The sequence below is a fragment of the Lepidochelys kempii genome, chromosome 14 (genome assembly GCF_965140265.1).
Source record: "Lepidochelys kempii isolate rLepKem1 chromosome 14, rLepKem1.hap2, whole genome shotgun sequence".
NCBI lineage: Eukaryota > Metazoa > Chordata > Testudines > Cheloniidae > Lepidochelys > Lepidochelys kempii.
The window spans coordinates 8,006,765-8,029,276 of NC_133269.1; the positions used below are offsets into that span (position 1 = coordinate 8,006,765).

Here is a 22,512-nt window from a genome sequence, read left to right on the forward strand (position 1 = left end):
ACATGGGAGGGGTTCCACTATTGAAGGACAAATCCTATTTCCGGGATCTCCTCCATAGTGGGAGAAATCTGGCAATGGCACAGGTTGGGGTAAGAGACAGGTTGGTAGCTTGGTGAGGATGGACTGGAAGGGGTCCCGCAGCAGAGGCTCAGTCAGGTGAAGCAGATGTCCAGAGGGCAGGGGAAGGTGATGCTAGAACTGGCTAGATGGGAAGAATTCAAATTGGAGGTGTTTTCAGAGAGATGGTGTTAGCTACAGCAGGGTCTCACTGATCACCCTTGGGGTCAGGAAGGAACTTTCTCCCAGGTCAGAATGGCAGAGAGGCTGGAGGGTTTTTTGCCTTCCTCTGCAGAGGGGCCACAGGTCACTTGCTGGTTTGAACTAGGGTAATGGATTCTCTGTAATTTGAAGTCTTTAACTCAAGATTTGAGAACTTCAGTAACTCAGTCAGAGGTGAGGGGCTATTAGAGGAGTGGGTGGGTGAGGTTCTGTAGCCTACGATGTGTAGGAAAAGTCAGACTAAATGATCGTGATGGTCCCTTCCGGCTTTAAAGTCTATGAGTAGCAGGAAAAACCAGGACAAGCAATGGATGGGTGAACTCATACCCAGTATTGTAATGAAATTTACCAAGGACAATGAGATAAATATTGTAACATTACTACCAGAGAACTGATCTCAGGAACCATCCTGTTTCCGAGTTATTTCTAGCCTCACATGTTAGAGAGCAGGATCTCTCACTGTTTCTTTTTTCTGATCTAAAACAACCAAGATAAAGGCTTGTAAACGCTCTGCAAAATGAATCCTTAAAATACAGAAGAAAAATCTACCAACTATATTGTTAAATAATGTCTTTTTTAAAGGGCAGCAGCTGTTACTTTTTAACAGTAACCTTAAATTAAGTGATTTACCTTATAGTTCCAATAATTTACTCTGACGTTCTCTCTCAATTGCATGGTGTGCAACTAGCTCTTAATGTAGCAAGACACAAATTCCCATGCGAGCAGGATATTTTGCTCATGAAAATGTAGAATGAATTAAAAGAAAAAAATCAAAACTAGAACCTTTTCTTGAAATTAAATGTAAAGTCTTTTAGAGCCAGATCCTGTGGTCCTTATCGAGACAAAATGTCCATAGGCCATACTGAGAGTCTCTCTCAAGTAAGGAACACAAGATTTGACTGTAACTACAATGTTAAGTTTCAGAGTAACAGCTGTGTTAGTCTGTATTCGCAAAAAGAAAAGGAGTACTTGTGGCACCTTAGAGACTAACCAATTTATTTGAGCGATGAGCTGTAGCTCACGAAAGCTTATGCTCAAATAAATTGGTTATTCTCCAAGGTGCCACAAATGTTAAGTTTGACATTTTAGCTGTGAAAAAGTCAAGGGCCAGATCTACGACTGGTCCAGTGCCCACTGGAGTAAATGGATGTTGTAAGTGATCATCTATTGTATAATGCAGCTTGCGTGAGTGGCAAGATAGACTGGAATGCACAAGGAGACGGTCTGACTCCATGGTAAGACTGATATTGTGCTTTAGGAGTTCACACTTGTTACTGGGCTGATGAAATCTAATGACTGAACATACAACCCATTTGGGGTGTTTGCTCTGCTTTTTGACAGTCTGCCCTGAGGTTGGCACTCACCGTCGTGAGCCACTCCAGACAGTGTGACAGTTAGCAGGATTCACGTATCACAAGTCAACTGGATTTGCAGATCATAACCCAAACACTGTTAAAAGTTGAAATTTGACATTGAGAGTTTTTAAAGGTCAAAGATTAGTAATAATGAGTGAATCGCAGTCATATGAGGATCTTGATATAAAAGACCTTGAAAAGTTATGTAAAGACAGGGGAATATCCCATGAAATGAAAGCCTCAGATCAGGAACTGAGAGCTTTGTTCATAAGTTTTAACAGGTGTCCAAGGACCCTGCTGACCCAGACACCGCAATGAAACTGGTCCTACTGCAGCACCTGGCACTCACGCTGTGAACCACTCCAGACAGCATGACACTGGGCATGCTCGGTGTTCGAGTTGTTTGAAATTTTTGGAATTTAGAAATTCAGGAGAAAACTAAAACAAAAATTCATGAAAAACTCCCCCCCCCCCAGCCGTTTTTTTTGTTCTACTCAATACAGTATTTTCAAGTAGCTATAACTTTGTAGGATTTGAAGAAATTAGGTATAAAACTAAAAGACCTCACTCAGGACAGTACAAGCAATTTTTTTGAAAAAGCACCTGAAAAATTTCTCAAGTGGTGAAGAACATTTGGCTCATCCTAAAAACTTGCAAATGACAAAGTGGATTTTTATAAAATATTATCCAAAAGATCTTATCCGTGGACTTACAGAAGCCATGAAAAAAAATTAACCAAAACAGTACATAAAAGTAATTTTTAAGGGAAAATCACAGTTTAAAGCATGAATTTAGAATGCTGCTTCTGTAGTTATAAAATCAGTATATGACAGTTTTAATAAATGTGGTGGGATGCAACTCCTTAACTATTTCACAGATAGCAGTCAATTAAAAAGTGCTGTTTATTAGTTAAATATTCAAATATGGTCAACAGAATCAAAAGATTGCTCCATATAAACAAGTGACTTTGAGACCCCTGAAATTACAGTGCCAACTTGGCAAAGTGAAGTGCATTTGAACCCCATCTAACTTTTTGTCATAGTCTCTTGCATATTACCAGGAACTCTGCACAGGACATTCAGACATACAGATTTTCTCCCAGACCTTGTCGGCCAGCTGTTCAGCTAGTGTAAATTGGCTTAGCTCCACTGAAATACATGGATATATGATAATTTCCACCAAGCTGAGGATCTGGCCCTTGTAAATTCCCATGGACCTATCTATTTCTGCAGTCCTCAACTGAGCAAATGCCCATTGAAGTCAATGGGAGTTTTGCTTGATTAAGGGTCATAGAATTTGGCCCCATCTCATTTTGGATCCTCTTGATCTGGTGCTATGCATCAAATTGCTAAGCAGTATTTGGAAGTGATTTTCCACCCATCCCCTGACATCTTTTGTTTGGTTTTGTATAGTAAAACACAGATTAACTAGGTATGCATGTTCTTCTTTAAAGCAGGAAAAGCAGGTTTTCAGCTAAGTTTCTGAACCATGAACCCAGCAAAGATTTTAGAACCCATTCAAACCTCTGTGGTGTATTGAATTTAAATGAATTTTTATGTAAAGACCCACAGCTTATAACCCAAAGTCAAAAACAAATAAATTTATTATAACCAGAACAAAAATCTGATTGAATATAGCAGCAAGCACTGCTCATCAGCACAGCCTCTCACTGACAACTGTAAAAGTCTGGAATTAACCCTTATGTTTTTCAAGTAGGGAGTGGGAGAGAAGATGCGCAATTCCAATGAGAAACATGAAGTTAAAACCCCTACACAACTCTGAAATCGTAATTCTGACATCTACTGGAGGAATATTGTAAATAAATCAATCCCAGTCTTGTGAAAAATCAATTGTGTCCCAGATGTAAAGAGATCTCTTGAAGTGTAGAAGGACTACCACCACCTCCAGAAAAGCTATAAAGATACATCCCTTCATTTCAAAATTATGAACAATGTACAAGACCAGAAATCCTAAAGTATAAATTTTATCCTTAGAGCTTTTCTCCAAAGATTTCTCTTTCATCTTTACATACACTGTAGAATTCTCTTGCTATATGTTGTTATAAAGGACTAGGGTTGTGGAGATCTTGAGTAGAACTCAGAGATAAACAAGTTCATCATTTTAGTCCCAAAGAAGATTTAGATAAATTTGGATACAGCTTTGACAAACATTAAATCTCTTCTTTAATGATGTTCCTCAAACAAAACAGTTAGCAAAATATTTGAATTTCTTTGTATAATGTCACATTTTAATGTAAACATCAAATAATGTACCAAAAGTTTTACTGGAAGAAAAAAAAACCCCAGGAGAAAAAAACCAAAAAAAACACCCCCCAAAAAAACCTTAAAGCGGCACAATTCTTTATCTTTATACCACTGGCGAAGGGGAGAAAAAAGCCAGATTACAAACATTTACACATGCATAGTGGAAAAAAAACAAGTATTTTACTAAATTCACGCAATTTTTTTTAAAATAGTTATTAAATCTACTAAGCACCAACATACCTAAAAATTTATTTTCAGCTTCATGATTCATTTAAAAAACCTATCAAATTAACCTTTCAAACAAGCTTAAATTAGTAGCTTGTCTAAAAATAAAATGTAGAGCATTTTTTTAAGTCTACCAATGCTTTTTATCTGAATGTTTCCAAACAATGGCAAGTGTCTGCAAAGAATGCCTTTACTGTACCCTACAGTGGATGGAGAATACAATACCACATCATACAGAATCTAAAACTATAAAAGTCTCAGAATGCAGCATCCCTTCACAAAAAAGCTGATAAAACTGAAAGTATTTATAAGATGCTGCACCTTTATTTAAAAAAAAAATTAAATGAATTTAAGCAGAAATAACATACATTTTTACATTAACTGGCCATTTCTGGTACAGAAACCCAGCACAGTATGCTAATGTTATTGAATAAATGTAATTGCTACTTACAATTTCTTTTTAAATACAATTTAGACAAACTTTTTTTTTATTTTTATTTTTTTTAAAGTTGCACAGTTAACCTCTTAGCTGCTAGCTTAATGCAACACATTGGTAACATTACACAAATTAAAAAATAATGTGTGTGTGTGTGTGTGTGTGTGTGTGTGTGTTCTACATAAAAGCTTTCAAAATTCTGACCCACATCAAAAAATGCAAAATAATGGAATATAATTAAAAAATTAGTTGCAAGTCTAGCAGCAAAGCAATTAAGTGAGGATATATTTACTAATATAAACAAAGGGAATAGTTGCAACTACAGGTGAAGCCCCAACTATCTTAGATCTACTGACACAAATAGAAATTAAATTCTCTCTAAAAAAAATAATCTGATTATTTAAAATAGGAGTAAAAGCCATTGCTACCTGATGAACTACCTAGGCTAAGTTCCTGAAACAAAGACAAAGGGTCACTATTCTTTTTTGCCTGCTCAGGAGGAGGTTTGGGCTTTGGCGGAGCCCGCAGAGCACTTGCGTAGGACATGGCAGGCTTGTTCCCCCCAGCATTCTGCTGGCTGTTGCTGTTTGATTCGATGATCTGCTTGTTGGGCATGAGGGGTGGGAACTGGCCGAGATGCTGCAGCATGTTATAGTTGAAGGAATTGGACAGTGGTATGTTTTCGGCTTTCAGGTGATCCTCTGGGGGTTTGACTGTCTTCGGTGGAGCTGGAAACAGAACAAATAAAGCCGGTTTAACTAAATAGCCTTCATAAGTGAAATCCGTTTGCTGATGCCCTCATACACAATGATAAACTGACATGCAGATACTGCAGAACCTCAATATTAAGTTAAAATGACAGAAGGCTTGAGAACATTATTAGATTTCTTCAGGGCTCCTTTTCAAATGATTCTCGCTTCAGACTACTTTTTTGCTTAGTTCTCTCTTTTGTACAAGCAAATAAGCCTTACTACATCCACGTCTGTAGGAGACAGAGGGACTAATCCCACTGTGAGTAAGGACTGAGTGGGAATGTAAGGATTTAGCCCCTACAGATTATGTACTGGAACTGAAAAAATCTGAAATACTGAAAAGGTGCTGCTAGTTCGAAAATCAGGTAAAAATAAGATTTTAGTACCTATCCTTCATAGATTTACCATGAGCCACTCCGATTCCAATGATGGCTCCGTCCTGCACAGCGCTGACTCAATCCAGTTTAAGCACTTCCTTAACTTCAACAGCAGCCAGTGGGGCAATCTGCATGCTTACAGTCAGGCACATGCTTAAGTGCCTTACTGGATCGAGGTCAAGAGCACACAGTATTTCGCAGGATTGAGCCCTGAGAGAACATTACCTTTTTCTTACTGATTTCCAATTAGTTTAAAAGACCTCTTTCTTATTACAGCATGTCACACATCTTCAGTGTAGTTGTGTCAGTTTCACACCTGTAACATGCCAGGGGCTGATCACACATTTCTCTGGTTCCTTATTTTGGAAATTCTTTATAGATCGATTACACTAATCCTCCAGCTGCAGCTTTACATTCCCTCTGTGCAGGGGGTTGAATTCGACCTTGAGTAACATTAGGCAATAGTAAGGCAATAGCAATAGTAAGGCAATAGCATTACAAGGTGTAACTGAAGGCAGAATTTAAGATGAAGGCATTCAGTACTAGTATTTGTGTGTTTTTTAAGCAAGACGATGTTTTAGAAACAAAAAATAAAATAAGACATTTCAATTTAAGTGGAAGCTAAAGAATATTTCCTGATGGCCTAGAGCCCAGTATCTTGCAAACAGTCATACAATGAATTTTGAGCATGGGAGTAATCTGGCACAGTGAGGTTCTGGTCCATGACCTGGCTCCGAGCACTATGGTAATACAAATATTATGATTTATTAATACTCATGTACTGTAACTTAACATGCGCATAACTATATGCAGGACAGGGCCTAACAGTATAATTTAATGATGTCTGAGGAAATGTGGGTCTCCTTTTTCTCCCATTTTGCAAAATTATTCATGACTATTAGTTAACTCTTATCCTGCAAACAAAGATATTAAAAATGAGGAAGAGCCAACCTGAGCATAATAGGTCAGATATAAATATATCTTACTGTAAAATATATTCTATATTTCAAAGTTGGGTACGTTTCACAAGATACAATCTTTTGTTATACCAAGGTATGGTAAACCAAATCACTGCTTTAGATATTCAGAATAATTGAGGCTCTTTATTTTAAAAGGAAAGGGTTAACTCATTTGCTGTACTGTCAAATGAATCATCCAGAATGAAATATTTGTGAACAAAAATTAGTGTCTTTTATATTCCATTACTCATGTGAGTGGCCATCACATACACTTAAAACACTACTGAAAGTGAGAATCAGAGGCAACAACATGCTGTTGGAACAAGATGAATATTGAGGGCTGCCCAAATTACGGCCAAAGTGATTTAATAAGAGACTATACTAGATAAAAAACTGCACCTCACAATTAATCTTTCCAGTTTTTGACAAAAATAATCTCTTATTAAATGACTTTGGCCTTAATATTGTTACCTATTTTAGGCCATGTTTATACCAAGACCCAGGAATTATTTCTGTTTTATGAGTGCTAGCATTTGTAAAAGAACTTTAGCCCCTTTTACAGGGCAATTAAACAGTGGCAATTATTTTCCGTTTGTATTACATGGTTATAATTTTCCTTCTCAAGGCACCACAAGTCACAGTGTGTTGCCATGCACTGGGAAACAGTGTCTGTCTTTCACCCAGAGAAGTCCTAAACAGATTATATTTCACTGTTTCTCAAGTTTGTAAAATGGCTTGGGATCCTTTGCTGTGATGAGTGCTATACAAATAAGATATTTTCATAGCAACAAATCACGGTGCGTAAAAACACGGTGAATGATCTGGCAGATCTGATCTGTTGTACAGCACTGCTTACGCATATGGTGCGATTTCAAAGGATGCACGATAACCATTTGTTTTCAATCTCCTGTGTTATTTTAAACTTATTTTTGCAACTCGCATAATTTTAACAGGTGCAAGACATTACTTTCTAACCAAATAATGTTTGCGATAGTTTCCCCTCTAGGGACACAGTATTATAGTACAAGTGCTACTGTTTACGGACCTCTATATTGGTGCTTTTATCTTCAGTCAAAAGGAAACCAATTTCCTGATCTTGCTGTACACAGGTCTAGTGTGTGCTCAGGAGCTATCACCCAGAGGTATATGATACAATCCATAAACACTGCATGTTAAGGCCATAGTTTCTATTTCATCAGGAAAAGCTGATTACATTAAGTCAGTAAACTTAATTCTGTGCTATAAGGTCAGAATGCCTTGGCTCTTACATACCAAGAGAGGATGTATTTATTTGTGTGCCACAAGACACATTTCACATTAGCCCAATAATGTTACCGTATAAGGTCAAAGAAGTTGTTTCCCAATTAGTTTTCTACGTAGGAGAGAAAGCCTGGGTTAACTATTAGGAGAAACTATTATAAGAACAGGTAGGCAAGGCAACAATCTGCTAAGGAAGGAGAAGCTGTGAAATCAGTAGGAGAGATATTCAGGAGTCACCCATCTTCTGTCAGTTATTCACACTGATCCTCCCATGATGCACAGGGTGGACTAGCTGACCTATTAGAGAAAAGATGCCTCATGTTGGGACCTATGTTAATTCAAACACTCTTTATCCAATGAGACAGATCTCCCAGGGTGGGGAGTGTCTTTCACTTTTCTTCTCGTTTCATAGCTTAAACAGGCTAAAATTAAAATTTACAGCACTGTACATAACACATTCACAAACTGAAACTCAGACTTCCAGTGCAACCCAACTTATTACTGATGTTTTAGACTGAATGCACTCTTGTTAATTGATATGTTCTTGCTCCATATTTAACTCCTCCTGCAACTATAAGAAAATTGTGCTTTAAAGCAACGAGTATGGAACGGCTTTCAAGTGAATTTTCTGAATCCTAATGAAGTGCCATACTTTTAGCTGGGGAATTCTGCTCCTGTCTTCCAGGAGCTAGGAAAACTCAGCCGTTTATTTGGAGGATAATGATATAAATGAAATCTAAAATAATGCCAGTGATGGGCAGTGGGCATATTTTGTAATTGTTCCCATCTTTAAAAATTAAATGTTAATTTCATGAGTTGAGTATACAAAAACACCAGTGCAGGATGATTATCAAGAACAAAGAAATAAGTACACAGAACAGCCTCATATTAGAAAGGCTACAGACACCTCCTGAACAGGTTTGTTTTTAACAGAAAGGTCGACAGACAGACAGACCGAAAGAAAGAAAGAACAGACAGGACAGACAGGGTTACGTAGCTTACAAAAAGAAAGCAAAAGATTAAAGAGAGAGGCCAGATGACTTGCATGAGGGCCCCGGGTGAGAAAGAACTGTAAATGAGGCACCCAACACAGAAAGAAATACATACTAAATACCACTGACAACAACTTAACCTATGCTCAGTCTAAAAAAGAAAGTCACATACAGCAGAATGTATGTCAAGTCTCTCAAACGGCAATCTAGGAATAGCCTTCAAGAGTGTGCAAAAACCCAGAACAATTTTATGGCAGTCCTCTTGTACTCCATGAATCCAATGGCTGCATTTTTAAATATTCTTGTTGCTTCCATTCCTGATGTCCCAAAATGTGAGCCCCTCCACCCTCTGCTGTCAACGACTGCTCATTCTAGGCAATGAGTCAAGGCAGGGGTGCAATACTAGCGTCTTATTTCAGACAGATAAAATAACATCAGCCACAAACACTGAAATTGCTGGGGCCTAGTCACTAACAATTAGTACCACAGAGGAGAGTTAAGATTGGACTAGAATTAGGCCTGCAAAACTAGAAACACAGAAAAACTTAGAAGACCTCAAAAGTGGATTGTGTTTCTTTGCATTAGGTGCTAGACATAACAAATGTGTGTGTGTGTGTATTTATTTATTCATTCATTCATAAAAATGGCTTCCATGCCTAAGAATGGAAACATGTTTGTATCAAATACTGATGCTAGTCTAACTTGCCCAGCTGGCTTTAGGATTTATCAGTTGGTAGCAATAGATATGTAAGGTACATTTTATATATCCCTATTTCCTTTGAGGATTTTGCTTGAGAGCCTTACTCTCAACCTTTACACTAAATCAATGAAACGTGATACATATTTATCCCAACATAGTCTAGCAGGCGTTTCAGAGCTTCCATCACATCAGCAAACCGAAAAGCCTAGAGCAACATCAGATCTGGATGCCACTGTGGTGAGAGAGAATATATTTTTCCAGGGCAAAAAGGAATATCAATATTTTAAAGGATGTGCCCTAAACTTGCAAAGGCACAACCATGACGCTAACATTGCTGCAGTAACTGAGGATATAATATTTCCAATAGTGTTTTGGAAGATCAAAATTTTAGCACTCTGAAAACGTAAAATGCATGAGAAGAAAATAATTCTAAAGCACTGCAGCTAATCTGTATCAGTTTTTTCGTTCACTCTCTGCTGACTTTTCTTTTAGTACATATGCCATTAATTTAAAACACCTTAGTAACTAGTGCACCATGAAACCGAAAGGAAGCAGAAACTGCATGACACTATTGGTTTTAAGAAGTTGACCAAATACAAATAGGTCTTTTAAAGATAATAAACAGTGGCTATGAATAAGAGTTGTTAATACTTACATGGAAAGTTCAGATACATTAATACTGATAAAATAAAACTTAAAAAACAAAAGAGAGCTTGTTTTTTATTTGAAATAAGTGTGGAGAAAGGGTGCCATACTGGCAGACTTCTTGTTTGCAAAGTAGCAGAGCAAGATTCCCTATGCTGTCCGAGCTCTGTTCTGGAGTGAGCCCCTCCAGCAGTGAAAAACTAGTTCCATGTCCATGATAAATCAGTCTCCACTAAGACTGCCAGCAAGGAAGCCAGTTTCAAGTGTGATTCTTCTGTGATGTACCCATGTCTATCTGTCAATGTGCTATGATGGCCTATAGCACTGACACGTTTAAGCATGTGAGTTCACTAGGAAGTGCACTGAGATCTCAAACTCAATTCCTATAGATCACCATCAAAATCTAAGATGGTGGCAGTAACAGCAACCACTGCTTTAAGGTGAAACAACATATCTCACACCACACCCCTTTTGTCACCAGGTCCTGTTAAGCACAAACTGGCTGAACTTGAATCAAGGAAGAGAATGTTTGAACTTAGTAATATTTCTGGAGGAGAGTGGAGCTATTTGGAGGAAATGCTTCATAGCATTCACTTCTCGGTCAACCTGCTAACTACCTGAGACAACAGTATATGAAAATAGGACTTGTGCACAACAATTAAAAACCAAAATAATGAACCCTTCAGAAATAGTTTGCCTAAATTCGCTTCAAGTCTCAGCAGACAATACACATACGTTGTGAAGAGCAGCTAAGCCTCATTTAGAGTTTGTCACTCCGGTTCAAGCAGTTCACCCCAGTAAGGCAAGTGGAGGGATTTAGAAAAAGAGAAAGACTACTTACCTAACAGTTCTCTGGGTGGTACTGCTCTGTTGGATCCGTTGCATGGAATGTTCTGATATGGGGCAGATGAGGTGGAGTTTACCCACAACTCAGGGGATGAATAGTTGAAAGAAGACTGGTTACTATGGTCCTGAAGCTCTTTACACTGACCAAGATTGTCTTGAGGAGTGTTAAAATCTTCAGAACAAGCCTGGACTGAACTAGAGGAAATTCTTCTTTGGTACAACGGCCTGCCTGGTCCTCTTGGTTCATACTGAATAAAAAAAAAAGTTCTTTAATTCGCTGGCATACATGTTATGACAATTTCCCCCCTACATCTCTCTTACAGATCCACTTGTGAAAGTGCCTTCAAACACTGAAAAATCTTAAGAAATTCCCGCTAGTAATGATTGCATTAATTGACAAAGACTGTTAATGATAAACAGCAACAATAACTTAAAGCATATAACAAAGAGAGTAGAGTTAAGGTTGAGATTTCTTGATTTGTAAATACTGGATATCTCAACCTAACGTTAGTTTTCTTTTGCACAGTATCTCTCTATAAACATGCAAATTTAGTCTTCAAAGGCTTAAATAAGGGAGAGGGGCATTTACATGAACAGGTGAAAATGCTCAATTACAATGTATAGAAAATAACTGGCAGGTTTGACCTCTGATTTCTACAATAACACAGGAATGACTTGCATACCAGGATTTGGGAAAGGATGAGGTCATATTTATATGCTGGCCTTTGCATAAAGATATGCGCACAGAGAACAAATGCTTTGAAGAACGGTTTGTTATCACGGGGAATAATGCAAAGAACTGTATTTGAAAACACAGAAAAGACTTGCTTCCATTGATCTTGCAGACAGTGAAGATGAAAAAGACAGGAGATGCATTAACCCCTCGGTACCAATAGTTGAGATTTACGGATGCTCTAAATGCTTGGGCAATTCAGGGCAGACACCCTCTGTTAAGGTTTAGTGCAAAAGATAAAGTTGGAGCAATGTAGAAATTATGGTCACAACTGAGTGAAAGAAGAGGGAGGCGTGAACTTGTCTAAATAAGGCACAGGTAAAGTTACTTCTAGATGGCGGCAGAGCAAACGTACAGTAGTGTGAAAGTGGAGATTTCTGCAGGGGACAAATATGGACTGAGAAAGGCAAAAGGCCAAAAATTGTTTTGAAGTGCAGGCACCTAATTTCACATTTCCAAGTAAGGAAGTCCCATTTTGAGTAGAGATGCAGAGAGCATTTGAGCAGAGACGCTGCACATGGAGATAAAAAACAGCTTTAAAAATTAGCCTGATATTACCATATTCCACCCCAAAAAATCAGTACTAAAAGACCAATAAGAGTCAATGAAAAAGTGCTATCGCAATAGTAAATAGAATAATACTATGTATATAATAGAAAAGCATGAAAATACTAAAAATTTTTATTTACAAAGCTGAAAATATAACAAATGAAATAAATCTTAAAATACAAACAGAACACCTGACTGCAAGCAATTTGGGGCAAGGACTGTCATTTTCTGTGTGACTCCACGGTGCCCTATCTAACTGGCCTCCAGGCGCAACCACAATTCAAATGTTAAAAAGCTAGTAGCATAAAAAGTCAAATAAGGAGACTGCACCGAAAAAGGGGGGCGGGGGCGGGGGAATGCACAGAGTGATGGAGATTAAGGACCGTATATTTAAAAGGGCATTTGCTGGCATGTAAAGCAAGACCAGGTAAATAACTGTGTGTGCAAATATATGGTCTTGACTGAGGCCATTTTGATCTAACTACTGTATCTGATTTGCAGGGAAGAGAGGGTGTGTTTTAAAAACCAGGCTCTATGCCTGAAATAAGTTTAAAACACATTTAGTTTTCACAGGCTTTTTGTAAATGGAGAGACCATGACCTGAGGCAGATATTGGAGAATAACTGATCATTAGAGACAACTTAATTGTAAAATTCTTTGATTGTTAAAAAGAGTAAGATAGTCTTGAAGGAAAGTTTTCTTCCAAAGCCTCTTTTGGCTACAGCTTTTGGGACACAGGATTTTCTTTTCTTAATTTGCTTTAAAAAAAAACCATATTTTTATTAAATAAAATGTAAGAAGCATACATTGCTCCCCCAATGTATCTGCTTGTGGGCACATCCAGTATGACTGGCCAATCAAAGAATAAAATGCTAGCAAATTACTGAACATATTCATAGATTTCTTGCTACTACTAAAGTCAGCAGGAGGTTTGCCATTGATTTTAATGGCAGCAAGACTGAGTCCATATCATATTTCCAAAGCGTAAATAAAATGTAATATATTTCAATCAGATACTACATAAATTAATGTTATGGCCTAGAATAATTCAAAAGAACTTTTTTTGATGTTTTGAACTGGGGCCAGATTTTAAAAGGTATTTAGGTGCCCGAGATGCAAATAAGTCATCATGAGATTTACAAAAGCGCCTAAGCAAGTTAGGTGCCTAACTCCCATTGACTTTCAATGAAAATCCTGCCAAAATCAAATTGGCTAATGCCTGAAGTTCTAGCCCTAAATGTAATTCTGTATGTTAGTACTGTAGTTTGATCACATTGATAGAATGAAAAATAATCTGATAAATGGTAAACTGAAGGGGGATGCACCTAGAAAACATACTTTTCACATTGGCACTATCAATATTTTCTCTGTATTTGATTTATTGGGGTCAGTCTGCCTCCTGTATGATGATTTATGTGACCCTGCACAGCTCTGAAGGAGCATGGGGGTCAGTGGGAGTCCAGAGCGCCCAGCACTTCACCAGATCGAGAGGTGAGGATGTTCGGCATCTTACAGGATCAGACTCTCTCTTTGTAGCAGCCACAGTAAACAACAGTCACCTTAGAAATACTGTTTGTCACAAACTACGCAGGAGAAATTGCATCAGAATGAAGGTTTTTCACATGCACTCCAGAGTTCAGGGCACGCATTATATCCAAGGGAAAAATGTCAGACATTGAGCAGTGACATTTTGAGCTATTGTGAATCTCTCTGCTCTAGCTTTCTCCTCTTCAACATAGAGCACTTAAGCCTCCAATTATGAGCCACCTTTAAAAAAGTATCTTTAGAAAAAGAGGGAACGTGTCAGTTTGTGTAGATAAAAATAGCTGAATCATTGTTTTCCTTCAATCCCTAACCATGCAATTAGAGTTTGACTGTGATATATCTTGAATTCCCCCAACAGGAAGGCTGCTTCTGACAATTTTGTTTTAGGACATTGGTGGCAGGACACCCTGGATACGTAATGTATCCAATATGTTGCTGCGGCTTTTAGAGTTTAAATTTGCATCTTAAATCAAAGGATAAAAAGCTCCATGAGGGCCTGGGTCCTGAAACCCTTATGTGAGTAGCCCCACTGACCTAACATTAAATATCTGGTGCTTGTAAAAACATGCAAGGATAGATCTTTATTTGGTGTAGACATAACTCCATTATGGAACTACACTGATTTTCAGCCACACAGGATCTGGCTCTCAAGTTATATTTCTGCCTCTTTAATCTCTGTTGGTTATACAGAAGGCAGGATTGATTAAAAGCCATGATAGTGTTTTAGGGAAGAAGAGGCTCCCATGGCAAATGGCTCACAGGGGTGGTCTAACACAGTGGCTCTCAAGACTACTGTACCCCTTTTCAGGAATCTGATTTGTCTTGTGTTCTCCAAGTTTCACCTCACTTTAAAACTAGTTGCTTACAAAATTAGACATGAAAATACAAAAGTGTCACAGCGCACTATTACTGACAAATTCCTGACTCTCTCATTACCATATAATTATCAAATAAATCAACTGGAATACATTTTGGAATACAGTATATAGAGCAGTATAAACAAATCACTGTAAGAAATTTTAGTTTGTACTGACTTCACTAGTACTTTTTATGTAGCCTGTTGTAAAATTAGGCAAATATCTAGATGAACTGATGTACCCTCTGGAAGACCTCTGCGTACCTGCAGGGGTACGCATATCCCTGGTTGAGAACCACATGCACCTGCTTTCTAATCACCAGATTCAATGGGTGGAAGGAAGCGATCAACCATATCAGAACAACTGTGTATGTAGGAAGATGCCTGCTTCTCAAGAAAAGGCAATGCCTCTCTCTCACATTCCTGAGGAAACATAGGTACTTTACACAGAGGATTCTATGCAATTGAACTCAATTTTAAATATATATATTTAAATATTTAAAATAAAATTCATAGTGTTTATCAATATCTATTCAATAGCTTCATAAATGGTTGGATAATGGCACAGTTATAAAGTTTGTGGACGATAACAAGCTGGGAGGGGTTGCAAGCACTTAGGAGGACAGGATTAAAATTCAAAAGGATCTTGACAAACTGGAGAAATGGTCTGAAATAAATAGGGCGAAAGTGAATAAGGACAAATTCCCATGAACATTAATAGTATGAGCACAGGAGCAAGCCCATAGTACCAATCATCATTCAGAAACAACAGGTGAAAGCCTGGTTCCAGTGAAGTCAATGGGAGTTTTGCCCTTAACTTCAGCGGAGCCAGGATTCATCCATTGAATTCAAAACCTGAATTATTTGTTACACAGGTAACATGCAAATTCAAAAAGAGTTTGTCCCCACTAACATCTCAAAGAATTCAGAATATATTATCTACCATAAAAGGAGGTTATATAGCTAGATCTGGCAGACAAAGAAGGAGAAAGGAAGGTTGATTCAGGTTTTGGTTTTTTTTTTAAATCCTTAAAACAGAAATTTGATGCGTATGTTACAGCCAATCCTTTTCTGAGGCATAAAAAAAAGAAGTTGATACACAGAACATTTAAGTTCAACTTAAATGAGTGCATTAGATACTCCTTCCCATGAACTTCAGTTTTAAAAATTACCCATTTACAAGTAATTTTACTTTTATTATTTTTTGTGGAAGTGTTGAAGACCAATTTTATTTTGTAAATGGCTTTAGCTAAACATGCAATGCCAATTTCTTTGGTTTAATGTAACAGAATTGGCTTTACTAATTTCACTGCTCTCAGTATTCAGGGCAGATATCACTATTCACAGTATATGTATAGGTGTAGATTTTCCTGCTGATATATATTTTTAATGCACAGGATAATAGAAAGAGAAGCAATTCCATAGGGCTTACAGATTGTCTCTCAGTTTAAAAAAAACTAAATTATTATTGCTGAATAAGTTAGATTCCGGCTGGCAAAACTACTATATCCAGTTTCCCCTTGTGTCATATTTTGTAAACTTAGAAACAGATGAAAAATAGCAACAAATGATTGGACAGCTGCACAGAAGTCAATGCTTTCTTGCCTTCGTCTAGCTTATAATATTATACGACATAGGAACGCATTTCAGACTTCTTAATTGATGTCAGATCTGCACATACAAAAAGGAATCAGGTGTGGACAACAACAAATGTGTGTACTGTAACACTAATTTATGAAGAAACACAAAGTATCTATATGGATATGGCTACCTACAAAGGTAATACAGATTTCAGTGTAAAACATCCTTTGAATTGTGAAATATTTCTCTGTACTACGTATCTTACTGCTCTGTAATATCAAGTCTATGGTAAGATTAATGAGAAAAAAGGACAAAGTATCTCTCACAGGTCATCAGATATAAAAACACAGGCATGTTGCAGATGTACAAGCTGTTTCAGCTAAAAACATTTATTTACTACCTGTGTAGCAATGCGATAACTCTGATAACTTTACAACAATTCATATTTGTTTCCAATAATACCTGCTCCAAGGAGACAATACTCAATAAAGTCTGCAGGAAAACTGAAAATTATCTGTCCATCACAGCACATCATTTAAATCTTAAAATGCATGAACTATTCAATGCTATGTACACATTTAGCTCCTGCACTTAGTTATATACAAAGAACATAACATATTCTGCCTAAAACAAAGTATTTCAGTACATAGTAAAGTTTAAGATTTTAAAACACAAACCCTGAGTTTCTGGAAAAGGCAATGATAACTAAAATACAATCAGGTAAGAGAGAGCAGCATTCTTCCTCAAAAAGCTTCACACACATTTCATTCTGGTGCACAAGGGATATGCAGGTAGGTCAGCACCCACTATATACCACAGAGAAAGATCTTCAGACTGGCCCCACATAGGCAGATTGAGAAAGCCACTCTAACGTGGGCTAAGGGATGAGCCGCAGATCCATATTCCTTCAGATCCAGTGGCACTATTATCTTCTGCAACTGGTACAGCAGCAGCAGGATCTGTGCCCCCTGGCCCCGGTTTGGGGATACATTTAACATCTCAAGTGACCCCTCACTCCACCCATGTAGAGTTTAAATACTCCGGCTTTGTATTCTGCATCAAACATTTGTGGAGTGCCTATACTAGCATTTACAAATGTGTTTGCTGACTTGATTAATTGGCAATCAATTAAATTGCGTTAAAAACAAGAGCAAAAAGCTTACCCTAGCCATACCCTCATGACTCAGGGCTGAGTGTACTCAAGCCCCAGTGAATGCAATGGGAGTTGAGAGTACTCGGCATCTCTCCTGTATTTAGCCCTAACGGTGAAAATGAACAAAAACATGCATAAACCTTCAGCAGTGGCAAACCCTCCTCCCACACTGTAAGAATGTCAGCAATACAGGCTGTAGCACAGTGAAAACTCACTTGTTAAATTCATCTTGACTATGACATTTTAAAAATACCCTCTAGTTCTCATTCTCACTCGCTTCGAGAGCACATAAACACAGGGACTGTTAGGTGAAAAAGCCAGATTGACTGGCCAGGCTGGTCGTTTCTGTTATTTAGCAATTGATCCCCACATACTTGTCTTTCTTCCAATTATAGCAGTGACAAAACTGAGGCCTTGATCAGACAAAGACTTACACAAGTGCTTAATGAGTAGCCCCATTGACTTCAATTGGAATTCTGATGTGCACAGAGTTAAGCATGGGCGTAAGTCTTTGAATAATCATGACCTTAGTTGTCCTCCTGTAATGTCTGAAGCCTTGATTTCCATGGTGATGTGCACATGGAAATACTCTGCACTGCCAATCAGTAGACACAGGAGATGCTGAAACAGTGTGCTCTGCCCATGGCGGGGTGGGAAAAGGGCAGGAGAGTAGGGCAGAGATTTAGGGCTTGTCTACGCTTAAAACACTACAGCAGCACAGTTGAGCCACTATAGTGCTTCAGTGTAGACACTATCTATGCTGATGGCAAGGAGTCTTCCATTGGTATAGGTAATCCACTTCCCTGAGAGGTGGTACCTAGGTTGATGGAAAGCGCTTCCACATGGGGATTTGGGCATCCTAACTATGCTGCTCAGGGGTGTGGATTTTTCACACCCTTAAGTGATGTAGTTATGCTGATCTAATCTTCTAGTGTAGACCAGGCCTTACTCAAACTGCTGGAATGGATCAGATAAAGGCCTACAGCAGTGGTTCCCAAAGTAGGTCACTGCTTGTTCAGGGAAAGCCCCTGGCGGGCCGGGCATGTTTGTTTACCTGCCGCATCCGCAGGTTCAGCCAATCGCAGCTCCCAGTGGCCGTGATTCGCTGCTCCGGGCCAAAGGGGGCTGTGGGAAGCAGCGGCCAGCACGTCCCTCAGCCCACGCCGCTTCCCGCAGCTCCCATTGGCCGAGAACGGTGAACCACGGCCAGTGGGAGCTGCAATCAGCCGAACCTGTGGACGTGGCAGGTAAACAAACCGGCCCGGCCCGCCAGGGGCTTTCCCTGAACAAGTGGCGCCCCTAGTTTGGAAACCACTGGCCTACAGTTTTTCTGTCTTCTAATTTATTATTGGTCTTGATTTCCCCTGAATGTCTTCATCCTCACCTGGAAGGTCCAGGAATGTGAAATTCAGATATTCACTTGGCATCCTCATTTGTAAACACTCTAGCATAGATTTTATTTTAAACAAACTTTTTTATAGCAGTCATAAATGATACCTGCCATCTCTACAACACCTCACTGTCTCCTAACACTGATCCCTGGCTCCTTGTTTCTTTATATTAACCTTGGTAGGGGTAACAGTCTTCCTTGTGGTCTTCACTTTTTGCTTATGCACAGATTGGCCTTCTAAAATCTTTATAATCTTACCCTCTTATTTTATAAAATGTTCTTTTGCTTACTTTATAGCCAGTCTTGGTATATTCACACACTGATCCTTTTTATCACTTGAAAATAATTTCTAGATAGCACACAGTACCCTCTGACACATGAACGTTTTTCCTTAAACACTTTCCATTTCCCCACTGTGCCTTTTCCCTTCTAATGCCCTTATTCTAGCTGAGATAAAAAAAAAATAAAGAAAAACAGAATGCCTTCAAAGATAAAATAGTAACCTTGATTTTACAAACCTTGCCAGCAGTTTATCTCAGATTCTATGAACACAGAAGAATCAGCTATCCTTATGGGGAAACGCTACAATATGAAATACTGTATTTTCAAGATCCAAAGATAACTTCTTACTAGTATAAATACATTTTGATCATTTGTGATTCAGAGCTGAAATACTAAAATCACAACTTTTTCCATTAAAAAGACAGAGACGGTACTTTTGGTTAAAAGATAAATGTCTGATAGTATCAGTATTTGTTTCATATCGCACTAGCCTGACTGTCAAAAGCACACATGTGATGGGAATATCATAAATGAAGTACATCAGTCATCTTTACTTGGTAAAGGGGGAAAACAGACACTTTTGTGAAATGTCAATGAAAATTAGCTACGTACATGTGAATGAAATTTCCTGTTATGCCCCTCAGCTGCTAGCTACTATGTCACCCAGAAAAAGCAGAGCCAGAGAGAGAGAATATACCAGTCTAATTTCAGCTGCTACGATTTACAGGGGATAAAATACCACTTGGCTTCTCTGACATCGCCTTCTCCTTTTTGGAAGCCCAATTTTTTAAAAGCATCAGAGACTGTTGAGCCTGAACCAAAAGACCACTCAAGTAATAGGGGTCTTTCCACTGAGTTTAAATAGGTTGAGTCTTAGAGAGGGAAAAGACCTATTTAGCAGTACTTTGTCCAGTTTCATTCCAAATGTTGCAAAGTGATGTGGAATGCCTACCACTTTTGCCTGAGAACTATTCCACCCTCTAAAGACTTCACCATTAAGACATTTTGTATAGGTTTTACTGAAATGATGGCTACTATTTTCAAACCTTGGCAGTGGAAAGGTGGATTTAATAATGAGCATTTGAAACTGGGAGATAGATCACAACACTGGCTCTAAACTACTTGACAACATCCCACGGTGTAAGTTTGGTATGTCTTGAACTCCAGTACATAAATACAGCTGCCCTCAGTCTCTTCGGAAGCGCTTACAACAAATCTTGAAGAGACTCAATAATGTTCAATTACTCTCAGTAGAGTGATTTACAATGATTCATGCAGGGATATACCATTTTTGGAGAGTTTCACATTTTTTGATAAACAATTAGGAAGTGATCAAAGCTCTATGAACCTGGGAGTGCAGAACCATAGAGGATTACTGAAGTTTCCTTTTATAATATCTTCAAATTTGGGCTTAATAACTTCATGTGATACTGAGACTCCCTGGCAAAGGATCCCCTGTTCTTTGCAAACAACTGTCACCTCAGGCCTGACAAACTCACTACATCAAACACATGTCCTACAGGATATTTATCTATAAAAAGTAACATGGAACGTAAGTACAAATCTCATAACTTGTCAAGATTCACAATCATTGTGAGATGTATGTATAGCTAATGTTTAAGGAATAATGTATTTATACTGAAAGTATGCTTTATGGACTTGGAGTGAAAGTTAGTCACCATGGGGGTGATGTGTCTCGATGATGACCCATTAAGGCAGGAGGGAGTTATTACCCCACCCTCGTTAGCCGGTGATGTAATAATGCAAGGCGCAATTGTCTAGCCTTGCTCCATCCCAAGGGCAAGTCTACACTGGCAACGCTTAACATGGCTTGTGTAGTCATGGCTCTAAAAAACCCACCTCCATGAGGGGCATAGCTACCAGCACTGGGAGCGCAGCTCCCAGTGCTGGTGCACTGTCTATACTGGCTCTTTACAGTGCTGAAACTTGCTGTGCTCAGAAGGGTATTTTTTCACACCCCTGAGCGAGAAAGTTGCAGTGCTGTAAAGTGCCAATGTAGACAAGCCCCAAGACTTTCAATGGAAAGCCATATGACAACTGCAAACAATTGAAATCACTTCGAAGTAAAAAAGGAACATTACAACAGACAGATAAGCCTGCCTATGAATAAAGACAAAAGCCTATTGCAGTATAAGACAGGCTGGGGAAAGGCCCTCTGTATCCTTTCACTGAAGAGACATCTTGGGGAGCAGAAATGTTGAATCCTGGCTCCTGTGAAGCCAGCCAGCTCAGCAACTCACTGAGCTTTGGGAGGACAACCTACTTTCTGAGCTAGGAAAGGTCACTATTAATAAGTGTAGACCCAAGTTCGTGTTATATGATATTGTTTTCTATCGTAACCATTTATTTCCACCACACTCTCTTGCTTTAAGTGGAATCTTTATTCCGGTGGTCTCCAACCTTTTTACGCACAAGATCACTTTTTGAATTTAAGTGCAACCCAGGATCTACCCTGCCCCTTCCCCGAGGGTACAGGAGGGGGCTCTGGGCTGGGAGAGTGTTGGGGTGCAGGAGGGGGTGAGGGCTCTTGGAGGGAGTTTGGGTGCAGGAGGGGGCTCCAGGCTGGGGCAGAATGTTGTGATGCAGGAGGGGGTATGCGTGCTGGCTCCGGAGGGGACTCAGGGCTGGGGATTGGAGTGCGGGCTCCTGCCGGGTGGCACTTACCTCGGTCGGTGGCACTCCCAGAAGCGTCCCCGCAGCTCCCACTGGCCACAGTTCCCTGTTCCTGAACAAAGGGAACTGTGGGGGTGGTGCTTGCAGGCAGGAGCAGCGCACGGAGACCCCGACCCCCTCCAGGGGCTGCAGAGGTGTGTTGGCCGCTTCCGGGAGTGGCAAGGAGCCTGTCTTAGCCCTGCTGCTCCGCCGGACTTTTAGCGACAGGAGATCGTGATCAACTGTCAGAGGCTCCAGGATCGAACAGTTGATTGTGATCTGCTGGTTGGTGACCATTGTTCTATTCTATCTTAAATAAACTTTACTTTGTTTTGTTTAAAGTGATCACAAGTTCTATGTGTTATACTGTAGCAGTGATTTAAAGTAAAACTGGTAAACTGGGACACATTGCCTTTTGGGGGCAGACAGAGGATCTGAATTTCTGTGAGCAACCAGTGTCAAGGGCTGGATATCACAGAGGAATGGATGCACCTCTTTTTAAACTGTGAGACAAAGACAGGGCTGGCAAATTGCAGAGGAAAGTGCTTGAGTGGCTGACAGGCTGATGGGTGTGAGGGCTTTAACACCCAGTTACCAGAATCAAGACTCCCCCACTGGAGGCAGGGGATAGCTAGGTGAATCACGGCCCTGGATACCCCA

At 39.2% G+C, this 22,512-nt stretch overlaps 1 protein-coding gene across 6 annotated transcripts in view; it reads right to left on the reverse strand.

Annotated features, from left to right (window-relative positions):
* Positions 1-3,800: 3,800 nt before the first annotated feature.
* Positions 3,801-22,512, reverse strand: part of HELZ (helicase with zinc finger) — a 149,517-nt gene continuing 130,805 nt past the window's right edge. For all 6 annotated transcript variants that reach the window (XM_073310830.1, XM_073310828.1, XM_073310832.1 and 3 more), the window contains 2 exons: positions 11,086-11,338; positions 3,801-5,287 (listed from right to left, as the gene is read on the reverse strand). In XM_073310830.1, the coding sequence (XP_073166931.1) occupies positions 4,956-5,287; positions 11,086-11,338 (585 nt within the window). In that variant the 3' untranslated portion in view covers positions 3,801-4,955. The remainder of the gene's footprint in view (positions 5,288-11,085; positions 11,339-22,512) is intronic.